General features: G+C 38.0%; 1 protein-coding gene and 1 long non-coding RNA gene across 2 annotated transcripts in view; one reads left to right on the top strand and one right to left on the bottom strand.

Annotated features, from left to right (window-relative positions):
- The window catches only part of TSG101 (tumor susceptibility 101), a 51,174-nt gene that overhangs the window by 13,081 nt on the left and 11,130 nt on the right, over positions 1–26,963 (top strand). Inside the window, exons 5-7 of the mRNA XM_070624458.1 lie at positions 4,458–4,581; positions 8,991–9,057; positions 13,130–13,221. Coding sequence (XP_070480559.1) covers positions 4,458–4,581; positions 8,991–9,057; positions 13,130–13,221 — 283 coding nt within the window. The remainder of the gene's footprint in view (positions 1–4,457; positions 4,582–8,990; positions 9,058–13,129; positions 13,222–26,963) is intronic.
- On the bottom strand, positions 1,589–25,312 carry LOC139083995 (uncharacterized). The gene is made up of 2 exons (XR_011541237.1): positions 25,239–25,312; positions 1,589–2,294 (listed from the first exon to the last, which is right to left on the bottom strand). It is a non-coding gene; the product is annotated as an uncharacterized lncRNA (long non-coding RNA).

Genomic DNA, 26,963 nt, shown 5'->3' with positions numbered 1-26,963 from the left:
TCATGGCTTAGGAATAAATCTTACAAAGATATACAAGTCCACTATGGAGAACATTTTAAATTTTACTGGAAAACATTCAAGAAGACTTACAGGAAAGAGAACCTCACTTATGGATTGGAAGACTCAGTATTGTAAAAATATTGGTTCTCTACAAATTGATGTATATCCTAACAGGAGGTTTTGTTTCTTTGTGTATTATTTGTTTGTTAATTTTGTGAACTTGATAAGCTGAATCTAAAATTTATATGGAAATGTAAAAAATTGAGAATAGCCAAGGCACTCTCCAAGAAGGATAAGGTCGATATCAAAATGTATTATAAAACTAGTAATTAAGAGAATGTGGAATTGTCACAGGAATATTCAAATGGGAAGATGGAACATCATAAAGAACCTAGAAAAAAATGAATGCTGTATAAACGCTTGATATATGACAGTGTGTTATAGCAGATCAGTGGGGGGAAGGTAAACTTTCAATAATGGAGTCGGGAGAGTTAGATTCCCGTTTGTATAATACACAGAAATCAATTTCAGGTAGATTGTGAAAGGCAAAGAGATAAGACTTTTAAAATGGAATATAGGAGACTGCCTTCATGATCTTGCAGTAGGTGAGGTTTTTTTTTTAACAAGACACAAAGCATTTTAAAGGAAAAGACTAATAAATTTTACCTTGAATTTATACAAATTAAGAACTTCTGTTCATCAGAGACAAATTGAAAAGTGTGAAAAGGCTTACCACAAACTGGAAGAATATATTTGTAGTACTTATCACCCACAGAATAATATCCAGAATATAAAATAACTTTTGGGAATCATTAAAAAAAAGAAACCCAATTAAAAATAGATGAAACTTTTGAACAGGTACTTCACAAAAGAGAAATCCTAATAGTCAATAAACATATGGAAAGATGTTAAACGCTGCTGGTAGTGAGGGAAATGTAAATTAAAACCACAATGAAATACTACTACATACCCATCACATTTTTACTACCAAATGACAATACCAAGAGTTAGGATGTGGAGCAAAGGGAATTCTTAGACACTGCTGGTGGCAGTAAAATTGACACAGCTGCTTTGGAGACCAGTTTAGCATTACCTAGTAAAGTTGTAAGTGCACACACCCTGTGACCTAACCACGCCTTGGTATATACCTCAGCACTGCTGACATTCTGGGCTGGATAATTATTGTGGAGGGCTGTCCTGTTTATGGTAGGATGTAGGATCTCTAGCCTTTATCCAAGATGCCAGTAGTATAACACATACCCAGTTGTGACAACCAAAAATGTCCCTAGATATTTCTGAATATCCCCTGAGAAACAAAAATATCACCCCTAGTTGACAATCACTGCACAAGAGTAACCCTTGCACATATATACTAGGAAAGATAGCAAGAATATTCATAGCACTGTTAATAGCCAAAGACTGTATACAACCCAGACGACCGTTAACAACAGGAGAAGGAATAAAGAAGTTGTAGTATATTCATTCAGTGGAACACCATACGGCAATGAAAATGGATTAACTGTAGCTGTACTCTTTAACAGAAATGTATGTTATAGACATTACTGAACAAAAGAAACAAGTCTCAATAGAATACGAAGAGGTTGATTTAATTCATATGAAGTTCAAAATCAGGCAAAATTAAACATACTGTTTAAAAAGTCATTCATAAGGTAGTACGTTTAAAGTAAAGCAAGAGAAGGATGATTCACCACGTCAGAGAAGTGGTTACGTGTGGAGCAGGTGGAGGGGATCCAGTCGGGAACTTCTCAGTGGCTGGCAGTCTTCTATTTCTTAACTTGGATGATGGCTACAAGGCGTTTTCTTTGTTGTTACTCTTTAAAGTTATATATGTTTTATACATTTCTGTATGTATGACATAGTTCACAAATCTAACAAAAAGGACATAATGGCGGCTAACTTTGGTATGGTATTCAAGGCTATACTGTGGAGGATCCTAATTGTTCGCTGAAAACTTTATCCTTTAATAGGCAGTTGGAGTCATTATAGATTTTTGAATGAGAATGGGGTATTAAAAGCAGTGATTATTAGGTATAGTGTCTGAAGTGTACTGGATAAATACATTAATTAGCTCTCTGGCTAATAATCACTAGCTGCTCTAAAACATAAACCCCCAAATGCTAGAGGCTCAACACTGCAGAAATTTCTTGCCCGTGTAATAGTGCACTGGGAGTGTTCCTCGCTGGCGGGCAGCTTTCCTCTCCTTGGTGCTTAAGGGACTGAGGCCCTTTCCAACTTGCGGTGCCACCATCTCCCAGAACTTCAGAGTCCTCTCCCTGAAGGAACGAGAGCAAAGAGAGAGTGGTAAAGGAGTACCCCCCTTCTTATCTGCCTTGGCTTGGAAGTTAAGTCGCTTCTGCTTAGGGTCGTCCATTGGTAAACTAGTTGTAAGGAGCCTGGAAAATGTAGTCCCTGCCTAAACAGCTGATTTTCAGCAACAGCTTCCTGTTATGGGAGCATGAACTTTTATAGAAACGCTCTCAGTCAAAATAATTAAGTAACACTGGAAGCCGCATGGGAGGCTATTGTGATCTAGCATGACACAGAATGTAACTAGGGCTGCTGTCATGTGTCTTGATTTTACTGATTAAATTGCTTATTAATCCTAATCCTGAACATGTATTGTATACTGCTGAGAATGTAAAATCTGACCTTTTTATTGCTTGCTGAAAAAGCAAACAAGTAAAAAGGGGTAGAGAAGAGAGGAATTTTTCTTTTTAAGTTTGCAGAGTTTTCAGTAGGAAAGCAGTTTTGTCAAGGTATTATCTGTTTCAGTTGACCCTTAGCGTTTCAGCTACAGCAAGCTGCTGCAGTATTCTTGGTGCTTTTCATATCCTGTCTCATTCTGAATGAGTCCTTAGTCATTCTGAATTAGTTTTACTTCATGACTTGTTGCTTTATAATAGGCTTGGAAATAGATATTAAAGATTAATTTTCCTTCCTTCAAAGAATTTAGAGTGAAAGGAATGGTATGATAAAGCATTAAAATAAAACTTGTCCTGACAAAACTATGGTTATAAGAATGCATGGATGAAGTACTGATTCATACAACAACAAGAAGGAGCCTTGAAAACATTAAGTGAAAGAAGCCAGATACAAGAGGTCACGTACTGTGTGATTCCATTTACATGAAATGTCCAGAACGGGCAAAACTATCAACAGAAAATAGATTAGTGGTTGCTGAGGGCTGAGGGGAGGGGGAAATGGGAAGTGACTACTAACGGGTATGGGTTTCTTCTTGGGATGATGGAAATATTCTAGAATTAGATAGTGGTGATGAAAAAACCCACTGAACTATACACTTTAAAAGGGTAGATTTTATGGTATGTGGACTATATTTCCATGAAAAAAGCATGAGGTTATGATTTAGTTTGGGAGTTTTGTTGGACTGAATAACGAAAGGTCAAAGTGTGTGGTCTCAATAGCCACCCCACACACACACCAGCCACGATCTCCCGCTCACACATACTGCCCATGCTCACCCCCAGTCTCAGCATGGAAATGCCAGACAAACATAAGAAAGGCACTGGAATGGTGGGAATCGCCAAGTTTTCACAGGAAGCTTTCTGAAATGTTTATTGTTGTCTTCCATAAGCTGGGATAAAATTGAACAAGGGAGATGAGTTTGGTGCTTTGGAAGGTTGAAAACTGATAGTGAATCTTTTATCAGGAGAAGTTAGGAAGATGATTGACTGATGAAGATGATTGAGTAATCCTTCAGAACCTGATGAACTCATGAATGAAGTGTATGAGATGAGATATACACAAAATATATGAAGGGGTGAAAATGGAACCATCAAATAAGCCAGTTTGAACGACTTTGCCTAGCATAGTTTGTCTTAAATTAGATATTTGAGAGAAAAGTTTAGCAACCTTTGTGGAAAAACAGGCACTCTTTAATAACTTTGGTGTTGGAAGGAAAGATCCTTTAGCAATTTGTATCTTGTACAACCACCTAGTGATTTCTAAGCTGAGTCTACCTATAATTTCAGAGTTGATAATACTGTCTTTAATAAAAATTAATCTAAGAAGATGTGTTTCCAAAAGGTTGTTATCTTTTAAAGACCTTAAATAATATTTGTGACTACTACTTGCATCCATCCCTGAATTTGTACCAGACTACTTAATTTGTCCATTGGAAATATAGTCAGTTTTGGTTAACCACATGGAGTCAAATGGAGAACAGTACTATCTGAATTTTGCAGTGTACTGCTTTGGCTGGTGTCATTTTTATATACATGAAGCAGCAACCTTGTTACACATAAATAATAAGCAAAAATCACCTACCTTTATTAAATTAAACAAATGGAGTTTTCATTTTGAGGGTTCTACAAAGAAAATTATCAAGCCGAGTTGAAAACTGATAAGAAATCGCCAAGGTTTTTCTTCTTGCTAAAAAGTAAATCTGTAGCTGACTTAACTTTCTTTTCTGTTTTTAGCCGCAGTCAGACTTGTTGGGGCTTATTCAGGTCATGATTGTGGTGTTTGGAGACGAGCCTCCAGTCTTCTCGCGTCCTATTTCAGCTTCCTATCCACCATACCAGGCAACAGGGCCACCAAATAGTAAGTAGAATTGAGATCTGACTTTTAAACTTGTAGAAACAAAACAGAAAACTTTATAAAGATTTTTTTAATGACTTCACTTTACTTTTTAGCTTATCAAGTTAGTGGATTTTTTGGAGGTGTTCTGAGGCCCCACATCCGCATGTACAGATTCTCACCAGAGACTGGCATTTGGGCTTTCGTTTGTGGGTAGAAGTCTAACCATGGGTGTGTTGGATTCCAAAATGGAGGAGAAAGAATGCTGGAATAGAGCTAGAATGTGTTTTGTTTTGTTTTGTTTAATTACACATCCCATGGAATAGCCTTATTTGATCAGTTTGGAAGCAGACATAACTTGAAAGGCCGTCTGACCTCCCCTTTACTTTGTAACGCCAGGATCAGTGTTGTAGACAAGAATCAATGACAAAATCAACTAAATCATTCACATGCAGCTATTCTGGGTATACAAAATTAGACATCTAGCTCTCAGCCTTCTTCATGTTAGTACAGCCAATTCATGATTTTGCCTTGTGTGGAGAGGATAGGGGCATGGAGTCAGCCATTCTGCCCTCATTGGTGTACATCATCTCTTATTTCAGGGTTTTTTAAAAATAATTCTTCACTGATACTTTAAAATCACCCTGGATAACTCAGAGTTGGTTGTACTTACTTGTTTTGCCTTTACTAAACCTGTATTGACTTCGTTGTGTTTTGAGCTGTGATTTTTATTTATTTATTTATTTATTACAAATTTTAAGATTATAATTAACCAAACATCTTAGAAGACTGATTATGTGAGCTTTCATTTTTCTTCTGCTGTAAATTGTCCTGTTTCTTTTTAATCCGTTCTGTCTTGAGGAGCATCTTCATTCACAAGCTAAATGGGAATCTAACAGCACTTTCTGAATCCATTTCCTTTTCCTTCCCTGCCTTGCCAGAACAAGCTTGGTTTTAGGATTTAATTGCTCTTTTAATAAAGATTCTAGTGATTCTTTGGACCAGAAATTTATTTCATCTTAATTCTGTTGACTCTAGTACCTGAGATTACATAATCTTGCTCATTTAAGTTAGAAATACCAAATATTTCCTAGTTCATCATTCATGTTTATTTCCTCAAATAACATTGCTGGTGACCATTCAAGTTAATGGTAACTTTTTCGGAAATTTAGGCAGCCTTCTAAGCACGATTTTTTTTTCCTAAATTTTTTCTAGTTTTATATTGACATTGGAAGTGCAGCGTTCAGAGACCACACTAAAGAGATCACTATTGCGGTTCAGTTTTGCACTGCAAATCACATTACACGGTCTAGAGCTCATTTAGGTAAATCACTAAAAGAGACCATTTATTGTCTATTCATTCCAGTTTCAATACTTTTTATACATTTCAACAATATTCATTATTATTAGATATGACTAAAGAAATGAAGGTCTGAATTCCATTTCCCCCACATACACCAGAAGTAGCCCAGAAATTTGGATATGTACTTAAATAAATATTATATTCTAGTTGAGAAATTATATTCTATTATTATTTTTATCATTACTCAAAAAATTTTTGCCCTCCTGTTTTAGGATGACTTTTGAGCTAACTGTAAGTTGCATTAAAAAAGTATTATGGCCAAACTTCACGTTTTCACAAATAACAGTAATAGTGAACCTTTAGTGGTAACTATGGGCCATTGCTAAGCACTTCGTATTCCTGTTTATTTGATCCTTATAATAACCCCATATGTTATGTGTATTTGTATTCCATTTTATTCTGGCCCTAAAATTGCGTCGCCTCCTTGCCAGTCTTGAGTCCAAATAACATTTGTTGTTTCCCAAAATCAAAATTTGAAGGCTTTGATGGAATTATTAGCGCTTCAGAACCTTGAAAGGAAAATTGCGTATAATTATGAGGAAATTGCTTTTAACTCTGAAGTGGTGGTCTCTGTGTGTGAGAGAGAAACTAGCATCAGGGGTAGTAATTGACTGTATACGTTGCTGACACTTGCTAGTGGCCTCATCTCGTGGTGTTCATAAAGATCAGCTGTGCTTTGCCCCCCAGGAAGAAAAAATGTCTTATGGAATCTAGCAATTGTGATATTTTGAGATTTTTTTTTCTTTGTAAAACAGCACTGAACATCATCCTAGCTTTGTTATATTTAGAACAAATTTGCTGATGACATCTATAGATTCATCCTGACAATATTATGAGCTCTGATATTTGGAGATGTATGCTCAGCAACTCTGGTAGAGACTTCTGAGGCCCCTGGTCAGAGCCCAGCATGCTTCTCCCTACCCACTTGCTTTCTTTTTTGTTGTTGTTGTTCTTTTTTTTTTTAAACCCCCCCTGTACACAGCTGTATATCTTAGTTGCAGGTCCTTCTAGTTGTAGGATGTGGGACACCGCCTCAACGTGGCCTGACGAGCGGTGCCCTGTCCACGGCCAGGTTCCGAACCCTGGGCTGCTGCAGCAGAGCGCACGAACTTAACCACTCGGCTGTGGAGCCGGCCCCCCACTTGCTTTCTGTGCTCTAAAGGCTCATTTCTTGAAGGCTCTGCCTCTCTTGCCTTCAAGGCTTCATAGACCATTCCTCTACGGGATCAGTCTAGTTTACCCCCACCTCCTGGGTTTATGTTAGGCGCCTCCTGTGTGGTCCTGTATATAGCGCTCTGTACTTCCTCTGTTGTAACCCGTGTCACTCTGTATTATTATTCCTTGCTTGTTTATCTCCTCCACTAGACTGTAAGCAACTTGAGGCCAGGAATTCTTTCTTTCTTTCTTTTTGTCAGCAAATTCTGGTGCGTGTCACATAGACAGCACTAAAATATTTATTGATGGATTAAGGGCTAATTCATCATTGTATTCAGTGAGAAAAATTTCACTGAGGATAGATTGATTCTCAGACAAGTTATTCCCAGTTAAGGCCAAAATTAACTTCTTCTCTTTTTCTTTCTCTATGTTGATTAGCCTCTTGACACCACTGACTTGTTCTGTCATTAGTGTTCTCTTTAAAAAAATATATAATACATTCTTTGGGGCTGGCCCCATGACGTAGTGGTTAAGTTCAGCATGCTCTGCTTCTGCAGCCCAAGTTTGTGGGTTCACATCCCAGGTGCAGACCTACACCACTCGTCAGCCATGTTGGGTCAGTGACCCACATACAAAATAGAGGAAGATTGGCACAGATGTTAGCTCAGGGCTAATCTTCCTCAAGCAAAAAAAGAGGAAGATTGGCAACAAATGTTAGCTCAGTGCAACTCTTCCTCAGCCAAAAAAAAAAAAATATATATATATATATGTATAAAATGCATTCTTTGAGCTTGCTAGATTTGAACTTTTTTTTCCTGATATTTTTAAGCTTTTGTTTGTTTTTGGTTTTTTTTTTAAAGATTGGCAACTGGGCTAGCAACTGTTGCCAATCTTCCTTTTTTTTTTTTCCTGCTTTATCTCCCCAAACGCCCCCTGTACAAAGTTGTATATCTTAGTTGCACATCCTTCTAGTTGTGGGATGTGGGACGCCACCTCAACGTGGCCTGACGAGCAGTGCCATGTCCGCACCCAGGATCCGAACCCTGGGCTGCCACAGCGGAGCGCACAAACTTAACCACTCGGCCACGGGGCCGGCCCCTGTTTGTTTTGTTTTTAACCAGTCTAGCTGAATATAACTTTTGTATAGGACTTCTTATAGTAGTTTGAAGTCTTTTTTTTTTTTTTTTTGAGGAAGATGAACCCTGAGCTAACTTCTGTCGCCAATCCTCCTCTTTTTGCTGAGGAAGCCTGGCCCTGAGCTAACATCTGTGCCTGTCTTCCTCTCCTTTCTATGTGGGAACGCCTACCACAGCATGGCTTGCCGAGCGGTGCCATGTCTGCACCTGGGATTCGAACCTGCGAACTCCAGGCTGCTGAAGTGGAACGTGTGCACTTAAGCACTGCGCTACCTGGCAGGCCCCTGAAGTCTTTTAAAGGACTCACTCAAGCCAACAAAAGCAGCTGTGTTAATCGGTCAACATAGTCTTAAAAGAAATATCAAAAGATATCTTGAATATAATAAAGAGGTCACTTTCTAAGAAGCTGACCTTGGACCAGAAGAGGGCAGAATTGCCATCCTCTAAAATTCAGAGTGGCCTAGCTCCTGTCTCAGGTTATAGACGCCTTGAGAGCTTATAGAGCTGACCAGGTTGACCTCTTTGCCAGTTGTTCTTGTTGAGATTGTCATGTGTGTTGTCAAAGCTCATGTTTTGAGAATTATGTGATTTGAAGGTTTTTATTGCTTGCAATAAAGAACTAATATGGGTGGAGTTCTTATTTTGGTGCTGAGATTTGGCTTCTTTAACCGTATGAAATTTGTGGTTTGACAGTGATGTATGTCTTATTTGATAACCTATATTTCCATATTATAACCTAGATAAGCATATTCTTAAAAAATGTTAAACATTATTTTTAGCTTCGTACATGCCAGGCATGCCAAGTGGAATCTCTGCCTACCCATCTGGATACCCTCCCAATCCCAGGTAATGAAAAATAATTTTTTGAGTAATTGTATTAGAAATTCTATGTTAGATCTAGAATCAAAATAATGGTGCTAACTAGGGCATTAAAGTAAATTTAGTTGCAGTTTAATGGAAGGTAAAACTCAGTTAATTGGTGGAATTTTATCGGTATGCACATAGTTCAGAAGGAGTTTTTCCATTCGAGGGAAATGCAGCTTCATTCTACTTAGGGAGTAGTAAAGGGTGGGGTGATGACAATGATCTTGATTGTTTTTGGACCTTGAAATTCTTGCTACTTCCCTGTTAAGAACTTTGTATATCCAGTGTAGATGTCTGAAAGGTTAATGGAATACTAGTTATAATGAATTTAGCTGAGGAGAAAAGTATTTTAATGCCCTTAAAAAAAACTTAGCTTTTCTATAAATTACAGGGAACAAATTAATGGTTCATATGATGTCGTCAGTCTTGTCCTCATGATATTTATTTCATTCCGTTCATAGACTGTATGTACTACCAACCTTTATTTACCTGTTTGATAATAATATAACACAGGTAAATTAAATTAATAGTGAAATAAGTCTACAAATAACATACACTAGAAAAATCACTGAGAAATAATTAGTAACCCACGTTTTAAATGTGTGCTTGTTCCAGCAGTAGTCTGGGAGTACTTTCCAAAGGTGGTCTTTGGGCTCACTAAAAGTGCAAGACTGGCATATACCGGTACCTAGATGACATTTTCGCTACTCTACCAATTAACAAAAAATCTTTAACCCTGTTAACTCTTCTTAGCTTATTACAACCCTCACAGATAATGCAGCCAGATTTCCTGACTACCTGCCATAAGTAAATATGTGTATGTACATATATGCAGGATCTTTTAAGTTTAGCAAGCTATTTAGTTCTGGGCCTTTCTTAATTTAAAGGACTAGCTTTATAATGTAGTAAGCATTCTGTCAAATTTGATAAATAAGCAGAGACTAGATGAACATCTGTCGGGCAATATAGAAAGATTCCTATGATTGTAATACATAAACTGGCTGTAAGTTCTAGATTTCTTGAGGCCTTTAATTTCTGATTAAGTTCTAGAAATGAAATCCTGTCTGAAGCCTTGAAATTACAAGCTTTTATAATTAACAGTTGCTAGTAAGAAGGAACTTTAGACATATGAGGAATGGTTCTTGGAAGTACAATAAGAAAATGGACTTCTGAACAATAAAGCCATTTCAAAGAAACTTGGAGATAAACACGAAGCCTGAAAATATTGACAGAAATGTAAATCTTACTCACTTATCTTACGTAACCATAAAAACTTGTTTGTGAAGTTATTGGTAAGAAGTCTCTTTTTAAGGCAGCTGTTTTTCAAAGATTTGGTGTTTTCCTGTGCAATGTAACTTTTAATCTTGAAATGTAACATGCATGAGTTGTTAAGGGAAACTGTATTCAAATTGTCATCTGTGTCTTTCTATGTATAAAAGGTCTTGGCAGAAGAGCCTCAGAACCTCTTTCTCTTCTCCCTTTGTCCTAAAGGAGAATTAATAAATCAGTGACTCAAGAAGAATCTTTATCTTAAAACAATGAATATGAGAGTCTTTATTCTTGCTGTAGAAAGTTGGACTAGATGATCTCTAAGTTCTCTTCCAAATCTTAAGATCTTTTGAAAGTTTTATTTAGCACCTGCAGCATGTATACAAGGAAACGAAAAGGTATGTCAAGAATGGTTGGTCCAGTTTTGGTATGTGTGCTGGCAAGCATGTATTAAGATTATTAGGAAGCAGTTCCTGATGTCAGAAAAGACAGAAAATGGTAAGTGCTGTGATGAATAAACAGCTTTAAAGGAGAGGTCACATCTGGTTTGGAGGTGGGAGCCTAGAGACAGCTTCATGATGAAAGAACTGCTTATGAGGATGGCTTAAAGAAGAAAAGTAGGTGTTGAGAGGTGGAGGGAGCAGCAAAGAGTAATACCATTTTATGACAGAGAGGAAACTTACCGATTATCGAGTCCAGCCCACCCATTTTATGTAAGCAAAGGTGCGAAAGCCAAAAAAGTCCCAGGGAGGAATAGAGAAACCCTCCAGTATGGCTGGAGAAGATCCGGTTCTGAGGAGGGGAACTGAGGAGAATAAAGGTGCAGCTTGCCTAGGTATGACGGATCTCCCAAAGCTTCGCTGATCTTCCCTAGCTGGTGTTGACTTTCCACTAGACGTTTCCTGAACTTTTATTTAGCATTGTTATTTCCTTTATCCCGTCAGGCTTGTTTGCAGAGATTTTGCCCTATTTTGATTATTAGCATCTTGAGGAAGAGATAGGTTCATATCTTCGCTTCTGCCTCAAGCACATAGAAACAGTGCCTTAAATACAATAAATAGTAAGTTTTGAAGGGGTATATAAAGAAAAAGGAACATAAGTATGTCGGAAAATTCTTTTGAAATACACTTAGGTCAAAAAGGGCTCTTTAAAAATTTGAAAAAGATGTGCTATGTAAGGCAAATTATTTAATAATGTACAGAAATAGAAACCAGTATTACTCAATAATTTTTTTTACTCAAGAAAAATTATTAACCTTAAACATAGAGAATAACCATGAAGGGGAAACTGAGCAAACTAAGTAAAGAGACAGGGAGTTCTTTGAAGTTAGTATCTGTAGGCCTAGAAGAGTTTTATACCAGGTTACTGGAAAGTTCAGCAATCTGATCACGGCTTGTCTGTGAAAAGGTATGCCAAATGGGAGGAATTCCAGAAAAAATGAGCAAATTTATCCCAGTTTTCAAAAAGGTGGCTTCAGAAATTGCGGTCAGATTGATATTGTCTCCTTGCAGCATTGTAGCGTGGGTGGCTAAAGAGACCGGAACCTGAAGTGCTGGTCAGTATCTTCAGCATGTGTCTGCTGGGAACAAATATGCTGGACTTTCTTCTTTTCTGATTTTGTATACTGATAGGGAGTGATGTGATGACATTCAATCTTCAACAGCTCACATAGAGAATTTTTTTGTTGGGGACAGGCTGTAAAGTGTGAGCTGGTAGGACGAATAGGAGAGAGAATCTTTGAGCCACTGCACTTGAAAAGGATTACTGACTGTGAACTCAGAGCTCTTGCTCCAGGGCTCTGGGCTGGCTCTTTTTAGTCAGTAATTTTAGTGGACTTGTAGAAGGCATGTTATCAGAATTGCAAATGTCATAGGTCTGACAGTTATAGCTAAAATAGGATTAACTGAGATTTATTGTGCAACTAACAGGTAGCTAGTAATCTTCCTGTTTTACTTTTCTTCTCCATTATAAAGGAAACACGCCGAACTAGTGAGCATTCAGAGGAAAGTGATTAGATCTGACAGTCATGCCCTGTGAAGAATGGCTGAAGGAATTAAAAATATTTCACCTGAAGAAAAGCAAAATGTTAGAAGTCTTCAAATATTCAAGTGATCTTCCAGAATGCAAATTCAGGGCCATTAGTTAGAGTTATATTGAAATGACGTTTAGTGTTTGGTAGAGAGAGATGACCATTTGTCAGGAATATTGTAAGTGATATTTATAAAACAATGTTGGATAGGAGAGTGCAGGAGAATACTTCTAAGGAGAGTTCCTTCCGGCTCTGATGGGAATACATGAATGACACAAACTTTTCATAGAGTGAGAAGAAAATTTTTTAAACTTTATTTAAAGAGGAGTATTTTCAGATCAGATACTCAGAAAGGTTATCAGTGAACTACAGGTAAAAATTAAATAGTATCATTTCCCTATATGCTAGGAAATCAGAATGGAAAATTTCTCTCACAAAATATTTGTTGCTTCCAGTTCTGATACTGTTGGACTGCCCTTAGAAACACTCTGGTTGCTTCTGCTCCTGCGAAGGTGACCCTCAAATAACCAGGGCCAACTAAAAGAATTTTCACCATTTCCTTTAAAAGTAAATCCAGTGTCATTAGTGGAATTTCTATAGCAACATCGCTTAAATAGACCACTATAGCTCTAAGACTGTAAAGCCATTAACCAGTAAAACAATCACATGTCAACCTTAACTTTCTGAATGGCGTTCTTAAAGATGCCATAGTATTGGGTCATCTTAACATTTAATGTTTTCTGTTCTGTTCTTTAGTGGTTACCCAGGCTGTCCTTACCCACCTGGTGGTCAGTATCCTGCCACAACAAGCTCCCAGTACCCTTCCCAGCCTCCTGTGACCACTGTTGGTAAGTACCCTTCACAATTCTGTTTCTCCATGTAAGCACAGTCAGAGTCTCCTGTTGTGAAAAGTGCATTTCACTTTTTTTGATTGAATAAATTTGATGTGTAATGTTGTATAAGTTTAAGATGTACTGTGTGTTACTTTGATACATTTATATATTGTAATATGATTGCTATTGTAGCGATATCATTACATAATTATAATACAGTCCTGTTGTTTATATTCATTATGCTGTGCATTAGATCTCTGTGGCTTATTTACTGCTTGTTACAAGTTCGTACCTGTAAACACCATCACTCTTCCCCACCCCCTTGCATTTCACTTTTACATGTGAAATGTTAGAATACTCTTCCTTCTTAGAGGAAAACTCTTAATGATCAATGTCCTGTAATCTAAAACTTGAAGTAATTTGTCATCATATAAATGAGCCTTCTACCAGGGCATAAAAATAAGTCTGATTGACTCTTATCACTCTTTCCTCAGTGTCATATGTTTTTATTGGTGAACCTTGTATGTGTTGAACTATTAACAGATACTTAGGTTTTCCCAGATGGTTAGATGTAAAAACAGATGAGCATCTTTAGAAGAAAGCACTATTGGGTAATAGGAGTGGGCTGAGAGCAATATGAGATGGTCTCAGATGAGACAAAATTATTGCAGACCAGAGTTCTTACTTTTTGATGTTGCTTATTAGAGTTGCCTGAAATATAATTTTCTTCGGCTGAGAAAGTTTAAAGCAATATGAGAACTTCTACACACTCCCACCTATTCACCAAATCTGCCTCATCCTGGTTACCATAGATCAGTTATCTTGTGCTTCTCTCCACTAGATCTTATCCTCTCTAACTTACTCAGGGGCATCCTGTCAGCACTCCTCCCCTCTCATCATCAATATTTGTTCTCTCCTGGATTGCTCTCATCAGCACACAAAAATATGCCCTAAAATAAACTTTAAAAAATCCTCCTCTCAATTCCGCTTTTCTTGCCACCACTATTCCATTTCTTGGTTCCCCTTTGCAGCAAAACTGCTTGAAACAATTATCTGTACTCATTATCTTCAATTTCTCTTCTCTCTTTCATTCCTAAACCCCCTCCCTTTGGGATTTCCCTCATACCGTTCCACTAAAACTGCTTCTGTCAAGGTTACCAATGAGCTTTATGAGGTTAAAGCCAGTGGCCAGTTACTAGTCTCCCCTTCCTTGGCCCGTCAGCAGCATTTGAGGGAGTTGGTTACTCCCTCCTTGATACACTGTCCTCTCTTGTTTTCCAAGACCCCGCTCTCACTAGGTTTTCCTCCTGTCTCACTAGTACTCATGCTCAGTCTCCTTTCTTAATGTTGGAATGCCTCCTGGCTTAGTCCTTGGCATTCTCTATACTCACTCTGCTGTGATCTCCACCAGGCTCCTAGTTTTAAATGTCATCTCTATGCCCACAGTTCCCAAATTTATGTCTCCAGCCTACACCTCTGTCCTGAACTCCATATTCTTATATCCAACTGCCTTCTCACTTTCTCCACTTGCATATTTAATAGACATCTGAAACCCAACATGACCAAAATTAAACTCTCAATCTTTCTGCACAGCTTCCCCATCTCCAGTGATACCTACTCAATACTCTAACTTTGGCATCATCCTTGATTCCTCATCAGGATCTTACTGTCTTCAAACTATATCTAGAATCTGATCATATCCAGTGCCGAACCATGTCACCATTATCTTTCATCTAATTTACTTCAAAAGCCTCCTAAAAGGTTTCTCTGCTTCTGTCCTTGGCCCCTACATCTCCCTGTTTTTAACACAGCAGCTAGAATGACCCTGTTAAAACAAATGAATTATGTCACTCTTCTGCTCAAAACCATCCAATGTCTCCTCGTTTCACCAGAGTTCAGTGCAGAGTTGTTTGGCCTAGAAGGCCCTGCCTGTGTGATCCCACTTCCCTCCTCCTCTTACTACTCTGACCTCATCTCCTCCTACTCTTCTGTCTGAGGGTTTGTCCACTGCCTGTCCTTTGCATGGTTCAGTAAGGCCTAGCCTGACCAATCTACTACCACCACCGCCAATCCCCCCCCCATTCCCAACGGCTAGAACCGTGGTTGATAATAGAGAAGTTTGTCAGTAAATATTTTACTAAGCGCCTGAATGAATGTAGGATCTTATGAAGTTTATTTTTCTGTTACATTTTCTGACAAATTGTAACCATCCTGAGATCTGATGTAAATCCTCCCTCCCCCCAAAAAAGTGCTTTCTTGTGCTGTTTTTGTCATTGATACATTCTAGTTATTGAGGTTCTAATGGCATGGTTTTGATTTTTTTTAATGTTTTCATCTTTACTGTAATGTAGCTGTTTTTCTACAATATAATTTAAATGGCTAAGTTAGAAACCTAATGTTGGGAGATCTTTACTCCATAGGAAAGCACACTAAATCTTGTTAAATAATGTTAAATCTCCATTTTGGTTCAGCAGCATCATTAAAATGAGAATAATGCTATCACCCTATTTCTCATTGAGATGATCATATGATCCCTTTGATTTCTAGAGAACCTCGGTTTCTAAAGATCTTTTATATGTTAACTCATTTCGGTGCCGGCCCCGTGGTTGAGTGGTTAAGTTCATGTGCTCCGCTGCGGCAGCCCAGGGTTTCACCAGTTCAAATCCTAGGCATGGACATGACACCACTTCATCAAGCCATGCTGAGGTGACGTCCCACATGCCACAACTAGAAGGACCCACAACTAAAAGTACACAGCTATGTACCAGGGGGCTTTGGGGAGAAAAAGGAAAAAAATAAAATCTTTATATGTTAATTCATTTCAATACAATAGTTATGAAGCATTTTATAGCTTAGACTAGATGATTCCATATATTGAAAAAATAGGAATGTGGGGAAAATGATATATTTAAAATCAAACCTAATGTTTATATTTTTAGAACAGATTATCAAAGCAATTAATATTTTATTGTATTTTTTAAGAGTGCTCTCTTAGAAAAGCTAGAAAGCAGTAATCGCTTTATGATAATCTGGGATATCCTTTAATACATATTATCTCTCTTCCCTTTGTTGCTTGCCTGCTTTTTTTCTTCGTGTTTTAGTAATACATTGTGAAAACACTGTTGAACTTCAAAATTGTAATAAAGAAAAGCAGACACATAAAAGTATCATTTGAATATTAGAGTTCACAAATACTCAACATTTTCTCGGTGGTCATCAGATTTGTGCTGCTCTCTGCTACTGAGGCCAGGAGAAGGAATAACTGTGGCTATTTGTCCTTGTACTTTGTGGAACTTGATGGTTTCGCTTTATAGGTTTTGATTTTATGGTGTGAAACGCACCTGTTTGAAGGCAATATTAATTAACTTATGTCTTTTTGTTATTGATGTCGATGCCTATGCAGGTGTTGGTTTTCAACCAGCTCCAACAATATTGAAGTAAAAGAACCACTTAAAAATGAAGTAATAGAAATTGCATTCTTTTTTAAATTATTTTTTATTGAGTTCATCATAATTTATATCATTGTGAAGTTTCAGTTGTACATTATTTCTTGCATGTCACCACATAAGTGCTCCCCTTCACCCACTGTGTACATCCCCTTCCTTCTCCTGGTAACCACTGAACTGCGTTCTTTGTCTGTGTGTTTATTTATCTTCCACATATGAGTGAAGTCATATGGTGTTTGTCTTTCTCAGTCTGGCTTGTTTTGCTTAACATAATTCCCTCCACGTCTCCTTCTATGTTGTTGCAAGTGGGATGATTTTGTCTTTTTTTATGGCTAGTAGTATTCCATTGTGTATATATATCACATCTTCTTTATCCAATCATTGGTCGACGGGCACTTGGATTGCTTCCATGTCTTGGCTATTGTAAATAGTGCTGCAATGAACATAAGGGTATGCAGGTCACTTTGGATTGTTGATTTCAAGTTATTTGGATAGATACCAGAAATTGCATTCTTTATAGCAACCTCTTCTGAGAAAGTAGTGAAGAAGATTGAAGATGATTCCAGACTTGAGACTTAAAACAGCTCTTTCTGACTCCATTCAGTGTAGATTTTGGACAAAAACATTTAAAAGAAAATCAGAGAATTCATTTTGTCATCTCATTTTATAGCTTTTTGTTACCTGGGCAGACAGCTTCCTGCCTAACCTGACTTAAAACCAGCTTCTTGAGGTTGGAGTTCACTGAGGGCATTGATCAAGCAGCGCAGGCAGCTGATGAATAATGAAAAACCTTTTCCATCAGGTCTGGGCAATCGTAGTGATATTTTAGTACACTTGCATTATTTAAGGAAGGGAAATGTTGTGATGTGTAATAACTTAAATTCTTCCTTGAAGTCATTGTAAGACCACTTGTGTTTTTTGGATACCATCTTTGCAAGTGACTAGCAAAAACATTTTCTACTGGAAGATCAGTGAGAAAAGATGGGGAACTCGGACAACTTTCCTTAGATTTTTCTGTCCTTGCATGCATTATTTATCAGCAAAGGCATCAGAAGGAAGGTAAATATTTCTTGATATCTGAGGGTAAAACTTAAATTTTAAAAAATATAAAAATTTAAATTTGTGTTTTTTCAGATTAAAGTATGTGTTTCTTAAGAGTGAAACATTTTTATTAGGACTAGCCATATAACTTTCACCAAGTTGGCATTGCCAAAACTAAGAGAACTTGAATTCTGATGTTAAAGGTTTAAAACTCCTTGACCACCACAAAGTTATAAAGAATAAGTTTAGGAGACAGCATTAATACTTGGTTATATTCTCTTAATAGCAGATGCCAGCAGAAAGCAGAGCAGCTCTGGATATATGTGGTCATTCCTACGTTTTCAGGGCTGAAAAATGGTCACTCAAGAGAAGCTTTGGTCCCCAGCTGAGCATTCCCATGGAGAATGGCAAACTCCAGTGGATACACAACAGTGGCATGATGTAGGATCAGTTAATTCCTACCTTGATTCATACACAGCACTGCCTGCCAGATCCTGATGTGCTAGTGGTGCACCTGGGGGCAGTATCTGGGAGTGATGAAATTGACGGGTATTCAAATCCAAATTAAGAAAGATTTAAGACTTACCAAGCAAATGTCCAAGAATGTTACTATAGTGTGCCAGTATGGGACCCAGAAAAGTGTGGTGCCACTCAATGAAACCTCCATAATATGAATATATGTGTGAAGAAAGTCAGTGGACTAATTGACTCCTTTATGAAGTTCATCAGAGGATGTACTATCAGCCACACTTCTCTTGTGCCAGAATCTCCAGGTTTATTTCATCTTGATGTAGTCCTGTGATCAGAGAGTGGCAGAGATGTCTTCAACCTTGATTTACTTAGTGTTTTGGAAACTTTGATATAACTGAAGGGGAAATTGACCTAGGACTTGATTGCTCCTGAATAAAATCTGTTTTTGGACACTTTCGATCTGTCATTAAGATTCTTGTCTCTGAAAGGGATCATGTAGCTAATTCACATCTTGAGGGTAGTTCTTTGAATCAAATAATCCATGAATGGGGGCCGGCTCCGTGGCCGAGTGGTTAAGTTCGCACGCTCCACTGCGACGGCCCAGGGTTCGGATCCTGGGCACGGACATGGCACTGCTCGTCAGGCCACGTTGAGGCGGCGTCCCACATCCCACAACTAAAAGAATGTGAAACTAGGATATGCAACTGTGTACGGGGCGGGGGGGGGGGTGGGGTTGGGGAGATAAAGCAGAAACAAAAAAAAAAGATTGGCAACAGTTGTTAGCCCAGGTGCCAATCTTTAAAAGAAAAAGAATAATAATAATAATCCATGAAGGGATAGATGTGACTTTGGGATGTATAACATCAATTTTTTCTGTGTTCAAGTTGAAATCTATTTCCAAATGGAAAGTTTTGGTTTTTTGTATATGAAGTAATGCTTCTAATGTATTTTAAAAGATGCTGTCAAAGAGAATGAGCCTCACACTGCACATACAACTCCTTTTGCTATTTCCAAAACAAAGAACTACATAAATCTTTAGTATTGAAAACTTTTTGTTTTCTTGACACATATGCTGTATACATTTTTCATGGTTTCTTTTTTTTTTAACTTTTTATGGAGATTATGATAGTTTACAACCTTGTGAAATTTCAGTTGTACATTATTGTTTGTCAGTCATGTTGTAGGTACACCACTTCACCCTTTGTGCCCACCCTCACCCCCCTTTCCCCTGGTAGCCATTAATGTGTTCTCTTTGTCCACATGTTTAACTTCCACGTATGAGTGGAATCATACAGAGATTGTCTTTCTCTGTCTGGCTTATTTCACTTAACATAATACCCTCAAGGTCCATCCATGTTGTTGTGAATGGGACAATTTTATCCTTTTTTATGGCTGAGTAGTATTCCATTGTATATCTATACCATATCTTCTTTATCCAATAATCTGTTGATGGGCACTTAGGTTGCTTCCACATCTTGGCTATTGTAAATAATGCTGCAATGAACATAGGGGTGCATGGGACTTTTGGAATTGCTGATTTCAAGTTCTTTGGATAGATACCCAGTAGTGGGATGGCTGGGTCATATGGTATTTCTATTTTTAATTTTTTGTGAAATCTCCATACTGTTTTCCATAGTGGCTGCACCAGTTTGCGTTCCCACCAGCAGTTTATGAGGGTTCCTTTTTCACCACAACCTCTCCAACATTTGTTGCTTTTTGTTTCGGTTATTTTTGCCATTCTAATGGGTGTAAGGTGATATCTTAGTGTAGATTTCCTTTGCATATCCCTGAGGATCAGAGATGATGAACATCTTTTCATGTGCCTATTGGCCATCCGTGTATCTTCTTTGGAGAAATGTCTGTTCATTTCCCCGGCCCCTTTTTTTTTTAAAGGAAGATTAACCCTGAGCTGACTGCTGCCAATCCTCCTATTTTTGCTGAGGAAGACTGGCCCTGAGCTAACATCCATGCCCCTCTTCCTCTACTTTTATATGTGGGACGTCTACCACAGTGTGGCTTGCCAAGTGGTGCTATGTCCACACCCAGGATCTGAACTGGTGAACCCCGGGCTGCCAAAGTAGAATGTGCACACTTAACCACTGCACCACCAGGCCGGCCCCTCCCCACCCCATTTTTTGATTTATTTTTTGTTGTTTGATTTTTTGTTGTTGAGTTATATGAGTTCTTTATATATTATGGAGATTAACCCTTTGTCCGATATATGACTTGCAAATATTTTTTCCCAAATGTTTTTTTGTTTCAATCCTGTTTTCCCTCACCTTGAAGAAGCTCTTTAGTCTGATGAAGTCCCATTTGTTTATTCTTTCTATTGTTTCCCTTGTCTGAGAAGACATGGTGTCCAAAAAGATCCTTTTGATTTTGATGTCAAAGAGTGTACTGTCTATATTTTCTTCCAGAAGCCTTATGGTTTCAGGTCTTACCTTTAGGTCTTTGGTCCATTTTGAGTTTATTTTTGTGAATGGTGAAAAAGAATGGTCAATTTTCATTCTTTTACATGTGGCTGTCCAGTTTTCCCAGCACCATTTGTTGAAGAGACTTTCTTTTCTCCATTGTATGCCCTCAGTGCCTTTGTCGAAGATTAGCTGTCCATAGATGTGTGGTTTTATTTCTGGGCTTTCAATTCTGTTCCATTGATCTGTGCACCTGTTTTTGTACCAGTACCATGCTGTTTTGATTACTGTAGCTTTGTAGTATGTTTTGAAGTCAGGGATTGTAATGCCTCCAGCTTTGTTCTTTTTTCTCAGGATTGCTGTAGCAATTCGGGGTCTTTGGTTGCCCCATATGAATTGTAGGATTCTTTGTTCTGTTTCTGTGAAGAATGTCATTGGGATTCTGATTGGGATTGCGTTGAATCTGTAGATTGTTTTAGGTAGTGTGGACATTTTAACTGTGTTTATTCTTCCAATCCACGTACATGGAATGTCTTTCCATCTCTTTATGTTGTCATCAGTTTCTTTCAGGAAAGTCTTATAGTTTTTGTTGTATAGGTCTTTCACGTCCTTAGTTAAAATCACCCCAAGGTATTTTATTCTTTCTGTTGTGATTGTGAATGGGATTGTGTTCTTGAGTTCTTTTTCTGTTAGTTCGTTATTAGAGTATAGAAATGCTACTGATTTATGTAAGTTGATTTTATACCCTGCAACTTTGCTGTAGTTGTTGATTATTTCTAATAGTTTTCCAGTGGATTCTTTGGGGTTTTCTGTATATAAGATCATGTCGTTTACAAACTGCAAGAGTTTCAATTCTTCACTCCATATTTGGATTCCTTTTATTCCTTTCTCTTGCCTAATTGCTCTGGCCAAAACCTCCAGTACTGTGTTGAATAAGAGTGGTGATAGAGGGCATCCTTGTCTCGTTCCTGTTCTCGGGGATGGCCCATTGTGTATGATGTTGGCTGTGGGTCTGTCATATATGGCATTTATTACATTGAGGTAATTTCCTTCTATCCCTATTTTGTTCCGAGTTTTTATCATAAATGGCTGTTGGATCTTGTCAAATGCTTTCTCTGCATCTATTGAGATGATCATGTGGTTTTTATTCTTCAATTTGTTGATGTGGTGTATCACGTTGATTGATTTGTGGATGTTGAACCATCCCTGTGTCCCTGGTATGAATCCCACCTGATAGTGATGTATGATCCTTTTGATGTATTGCTGAATTCTGGTTGCCAAAATTTTGTTGAGAATTTTTGCATCTATGTTCATCAGCTATATTGACCTGTAGTTCTCCTTTTTTGTACTGTCCTTGTCAGGCTTTGGTATCAGAGTGATGTTGGACTCATAGAATGTGTTAGGAAGTGTTCCTTCCTCCCTAATTTTTTGGAATAGCTTGAAAAGTATAGGTATTAAATCCTCTCTGAAAGTGTGGTAGAATTCCCTAGGAAAGCTGTCTGGTCCTGGGGTTTTATTCTTTGGGATGTTTTTGATTGCTGTTTCAATCTCTTTCCTTGTGATTGGTCTGTTCAGATTGTCTGTTTCTTCTTGACTTAGCTTTGGGAAGTTGTAAGAGTCTAAGAATTTATCCATTTCCTCTAGGATATCCATTTTGTCAGCATATAGTTTTTTGTAGTATTCTCTTATAATCCGTTATATTTCTGTGGAGTCTGTTATTTCTCCTCTTTCATTTCTGATTTTGTTTATTTGAGCTTTCTCTCCTTTTTTCTTTGTAGGTCTGGCTAGAGGTTTGTCAATTTTATCTTCTCAAAGAATCAGCTCTTTGTTTCATTGATCCTTTCTACTGTCTGTTTTGTTTCAATAGCATTTATTTCTGCTCTGATTTTTATTATTTCCTTCCTTCTGCTGACTTTGGGCCTTGTTTGTTCTTCTTTCTCTAATTCAGTTAGGTGTAGTTTAACATTGCTTATTTGGTATTTTTCTTGTTCGTTAATGTGTGCCTGTATTGCCATGAATTTCCCTCTTAATACAGCTTTTGTTGCATCCCATATGAGTTGGTATGGCATGTTATCATTTTCACTTGTCTCCAGATATTTTTTGATTTCTTCTTTAGTTTCTTCAATGATCCATTGCTTGTTCAATAGCATATTGTTTAGTCTCCACATCTTTGTCCCTTTCTCAACTTTTTTCTTGTAATTAATTTCTAGCTTTATAGCGTTATGATCAGAGAAGATGCTTGTTATTATTTCAATTTTTTTTAATTTATTGAGGCTTTCCTTGTTTCCCAAGATATGGTCTATCCTTGAGAATGTTCCATGTACTCTTGAAAAGAATGTGTATTCTGCTGTTTTTGGATGGAGTGTTCTATATATGTCTCTTAAGTCCAACTGTTTTAGCTTTTCGTTTAGCTCCACTGTTTCCTTGTTGATTTTCTGTTTGGATGATCTGTCCATTGATGTGAGTGGGGTGTTGAGGTCCCCTACTATTATTGTGTTACTTTTGATATCTTCTTTTAGGTTTGTTAATATATGCTTTATGAACTTTGGTGCTCCTGTGTTGGGTGCATAGATATTTATAAGCATTATTTCTTCTTGATGTAGTGTCCCTTTGATCATTATATATTGCCCCTCTTTGTCTCTCTTTACCTTCCTTATCTTGAAATCTACTTTGTCTGATATTAGTATTGCAACACCTGCTTTCTTTTGTTTGCCATTAGTTTGGAGTATCGTCTTCCACCCCTTCACTCTGAGCCTGTATTCGTCATTGGAGCTGAGATGTGTTTCCTGGAGGCAGCAAATTGTTTCATCTTGTTCTTTAATCCATCTTGCCACTCTGTGTCTTTTTATTGGAGAGTTCCATCCATTTACATTGAGGGTGATTATTGATGTATGAGGGCTTAATGCTGTCATTCTGTCACTCGTTTTCTGGTTTTCCTGCATTTCCTTTGTTTCCGGTCCTGTGTGTTTTGGTCTACCCACTGACTTCTGCAGTTTCTTATGCTGTGTTTCTTAGTTTTTTCCTTATTTATTTTTTGTGTCTCTGTTCTGCTTTTTAATTTAGTGGCTACCCTGAAGTTTGTATTCAGAATCTCATGCATAACATAGTCCGTTTTCTGATGGCCTTTTATTTCCTTAGTCTAAACTGATTCTGTCCCTTTCCTCCTCCCCTCCTAAGTTGTTTGTCTCATATCTTATTCCAACTTGTGTTATGAGTTTGTGGTTAAAGTGACAAGATTGTCTTTGTTTTTGGTGTTTTCCTTCCCTTCAGTCTAATGCTGTAGTTGAATATTTGCTATCCTATTCTGATTCTGTTTGTCTGCTTACTCTGTGTTTTGTGACCCCTTTCTCCCTTTTTTTCTTTTTTCACGGAAAGAGGGCCTTCTTGAGGATTTCTTGTAGGGGGGGTCTCATGGCTACAAAGTCCCTTAGCTTTTGTTTGTCTGGGAAAGATTTAATTTCTCCCTCATATCTGAAGGTATTTTTGCTTGATAGAGTATTCTTGGCTGAAGATTTTTATCTTTTAAAGTTTTGAATATGTCATTCCATTCTCTGCCAGCTTGTAAGGTTTCTGCAGAGAAATCTGCTGAAAGTCTGATAGGGCTTCCTTTGTAGATTATTTTCTTCTGTCTTGCTGCCCTGAGTATTCTCTCTTTGTCATTCATTTTTGCCAGTTTTACTACTGTATGCCTTGCAGTAGGTCTTTTTACGTTGACACATCTAGGAGATCTGAAAGCATCTTCCACACAGATTTCCCTCTCATTCGCTAGATTTAAGAAGTTCTCTGCTATTATTTCTTTGAGCACACTTTCTGCTCCATTCTCCTTCTCTTCATCTTCTTGGATACCTATAATTCTTATGTTGCATTTCCTCATTGAGTCGGATATTTCTCAGGGACTTTCTTCATTTCTTTTTAGTCTCAGTTCTCTCTCCTCCTCTGTCTGGAGCAATTCAACATGTCTGTCTTCGTTTATGCTGATTCACTCCTCCCTGATTACCACTTGAGCATTCAGGGAATCCGTATTTTGTTTTATGTCTTCCATTGTGTTTTTCATCTCTACTATTTCTGATTGATTCTTCTTTATAGTTTCAATCTCTTTTGTGAAGTAGCCCCTCAGCTGGTTAAATTGTTTCCCTGTATTCTCTTTTATCTCATTGAATTTTTTGACGATAGCTATTTTGAATTCATTGTCAGTTAGTTTACTCATTTCTGAGTCCTAAGGACAGAATTCTGGGTATTTGTTTTCTCTCTGGTCTGGAGTTTTGATGAACTGCTTGGTGTTGGAAGGACAGGACTTTCCCATTGTGATATTATTTGGTTGCAGTTACAGCCTGTTGCCACTGGATGGGGGTAAAGAGCCACATATTCTGAGCCCTCTGCCTTCAGCCAAGATGGCGCAGCACAGTGTGGGTGGGGGGAGGGTGCTTTCTCTTGCACCTAGTGCCCGGTTTCCAGATCAGTTCTCACTGTCTGGTCTCAGCTTGATGAGGTCCCCCTGCGTGAAAGCTTTCGCCCATTAGAGGGCCTACCTCTAGGCTGCAAGGGCACTAGGGAGTCCTGGGTGATCCTGTGGATGCACGGCCCCTCCCCCACTCCTTCCCTCACAGAGCCTCCCACGGCAGCCACCACCGTCTTTAGGGCAGGGAGCGAAGTTCTCTCTTACCCGTTCCAGCTCCTCCGAGGGGGCTCCAGCCTCTCCGCCCTCTGTTTGGCTGCCGTGACTCTCAGAGGATTCCTGTGGTATTAGGATATTTTCTGTTAGAATATGGTTGCTCCTTTTGGTTGTATGTTGGAGGGGAGAGAGTTGCGGGCAAGCTCACTCGGCCACAACACTGATGTCACTCTAAACACTCTCCTTTACATGGTTTCTTTTTGAGAATGGAAAAGTTCATCTTGTCATTTGTCTTGTGTCCCACTTGGATATTTTTGTTTCTGTTCCTAACATAATATTAACCTACTTTGCAAACGCTCATTTCAGACTCTTTTTGGTAGAGGTGTTAACTGATGATGATAATGGTCAATAGAAGCTTTGGCCATCATAGTATCAGTAGTCATGTTTGGTTTCTAGTCAGCCTGTCAGCTTCAGTGGCCGCTCCTCTATGATTTGAGCACATGTGTTGTATCTCATAATCACGTTTCAAATTCCCTAGTAAGCTAGCTCAGTTTTTCTTCTTTAAACATATCACATACTAGCATAAAGCCATTGGGTTTATCATAACTTACTGGTCTTGCTACAGAGCCTTTCCTTTACATGGTAGCCATAGGACTTTGATTTATATTTTACAGGGAGATACGTTAGAGCCCAAGTCAAATTTAACTTTTTGGCTATATTTTTAAAGCGGAACACAAAAACACTGTCATTTAGTTTTAGCCGTAGCCATTCAGTATATGCTAACGAAAACCATACTTTAAAATGGATTTCACGTTTACAAAAGAAAATAAAACTAAGTTCTACAAAACCATAGTTCTTGAGAACTCTTTATTGTCTAGACTCTGTTGAAAAGTTACTTAGTGTCTTATTGAATTTGTTGATTCATTGGTAGTTGGGTGGTCGATGAGTAATGAAGAAACAAACCTATTCACATAGCAAAAAAAATAAAATCTAATTGGTGTAATATATATTGAAACTTAACACAAAGATCGTTTTTCTTATTACTGGAGGAGCAAAAGAGAAACTACTTTGTCCATGACTGTATATATCTTATTTAACCAATTTCACATACAAGATCCCTACAAAATGATGACTTTGAGCACCAGGTGAGGCATTAGGTGATGTCTGCACCACCACACCACCTTGCCCCTGTCAAACAGCAGGAGGTTTAAAGGTTGAACAATCCCTTAACCCAGTCTCAGCACAGTGTGAAAGTTCTCCTTTGCAGGTTGATTTATTTCAGGAGGCCATGTAGATGATTATGGTTGATTTATAATTCTGAATCCTAGACTTTAGGCCCTTAATGTACATGCAGTATGATTTTTGGTTTATGGTTTAATAATAGTAGCATTGAAGAATGGGTGCTATCCTCACTTATTTTTTTATTGATTGATTTTTTTTTTCTTGTCATCTTTTGGGACAATCATGGGTTGGGAGCTATCAGGCAAGATGCTTAGGGAAATACATAAACATTCAGTTGCTAATGTCCCTCTTGTCACATTTAACCTGGCATCTTGGATGTATGAATACTCTTATATGTGTAATAATTTTGGACAAAGAATTGTATTCTAGCAAGGTCCAAAGTAGCACACCTGCACAGTCTTATGTGGAATGATGTTTGAGTTTAATGTAATTCGTGTAATTTTGTCTAAATAACTGAAAGATGCAGCCTTAATTATTGGGTTGTCATGTGGTATGACACACCCAACGGGAGACAGTCTGGACTCCATATTTTAC

The sequence above is a fragment of the Equus przewalskii genome, chromosome 6, assembly GCF_037783145.1.
Source record: "Equus przewalskii isolate Varuska chromosome 6, EquPr2, whole genome shotgun sequence".
Taxonomy (NCBI): Eukaryota; Metazoa; Chordata; class Mammalia; order Perissodactyla; family Equidae; genus Equus; species Equus przewalskii.
Note: the sequence above shows the minus strand (reverse complement) of the source record. Positions and strands in the feature narration are given on the sequence as shown.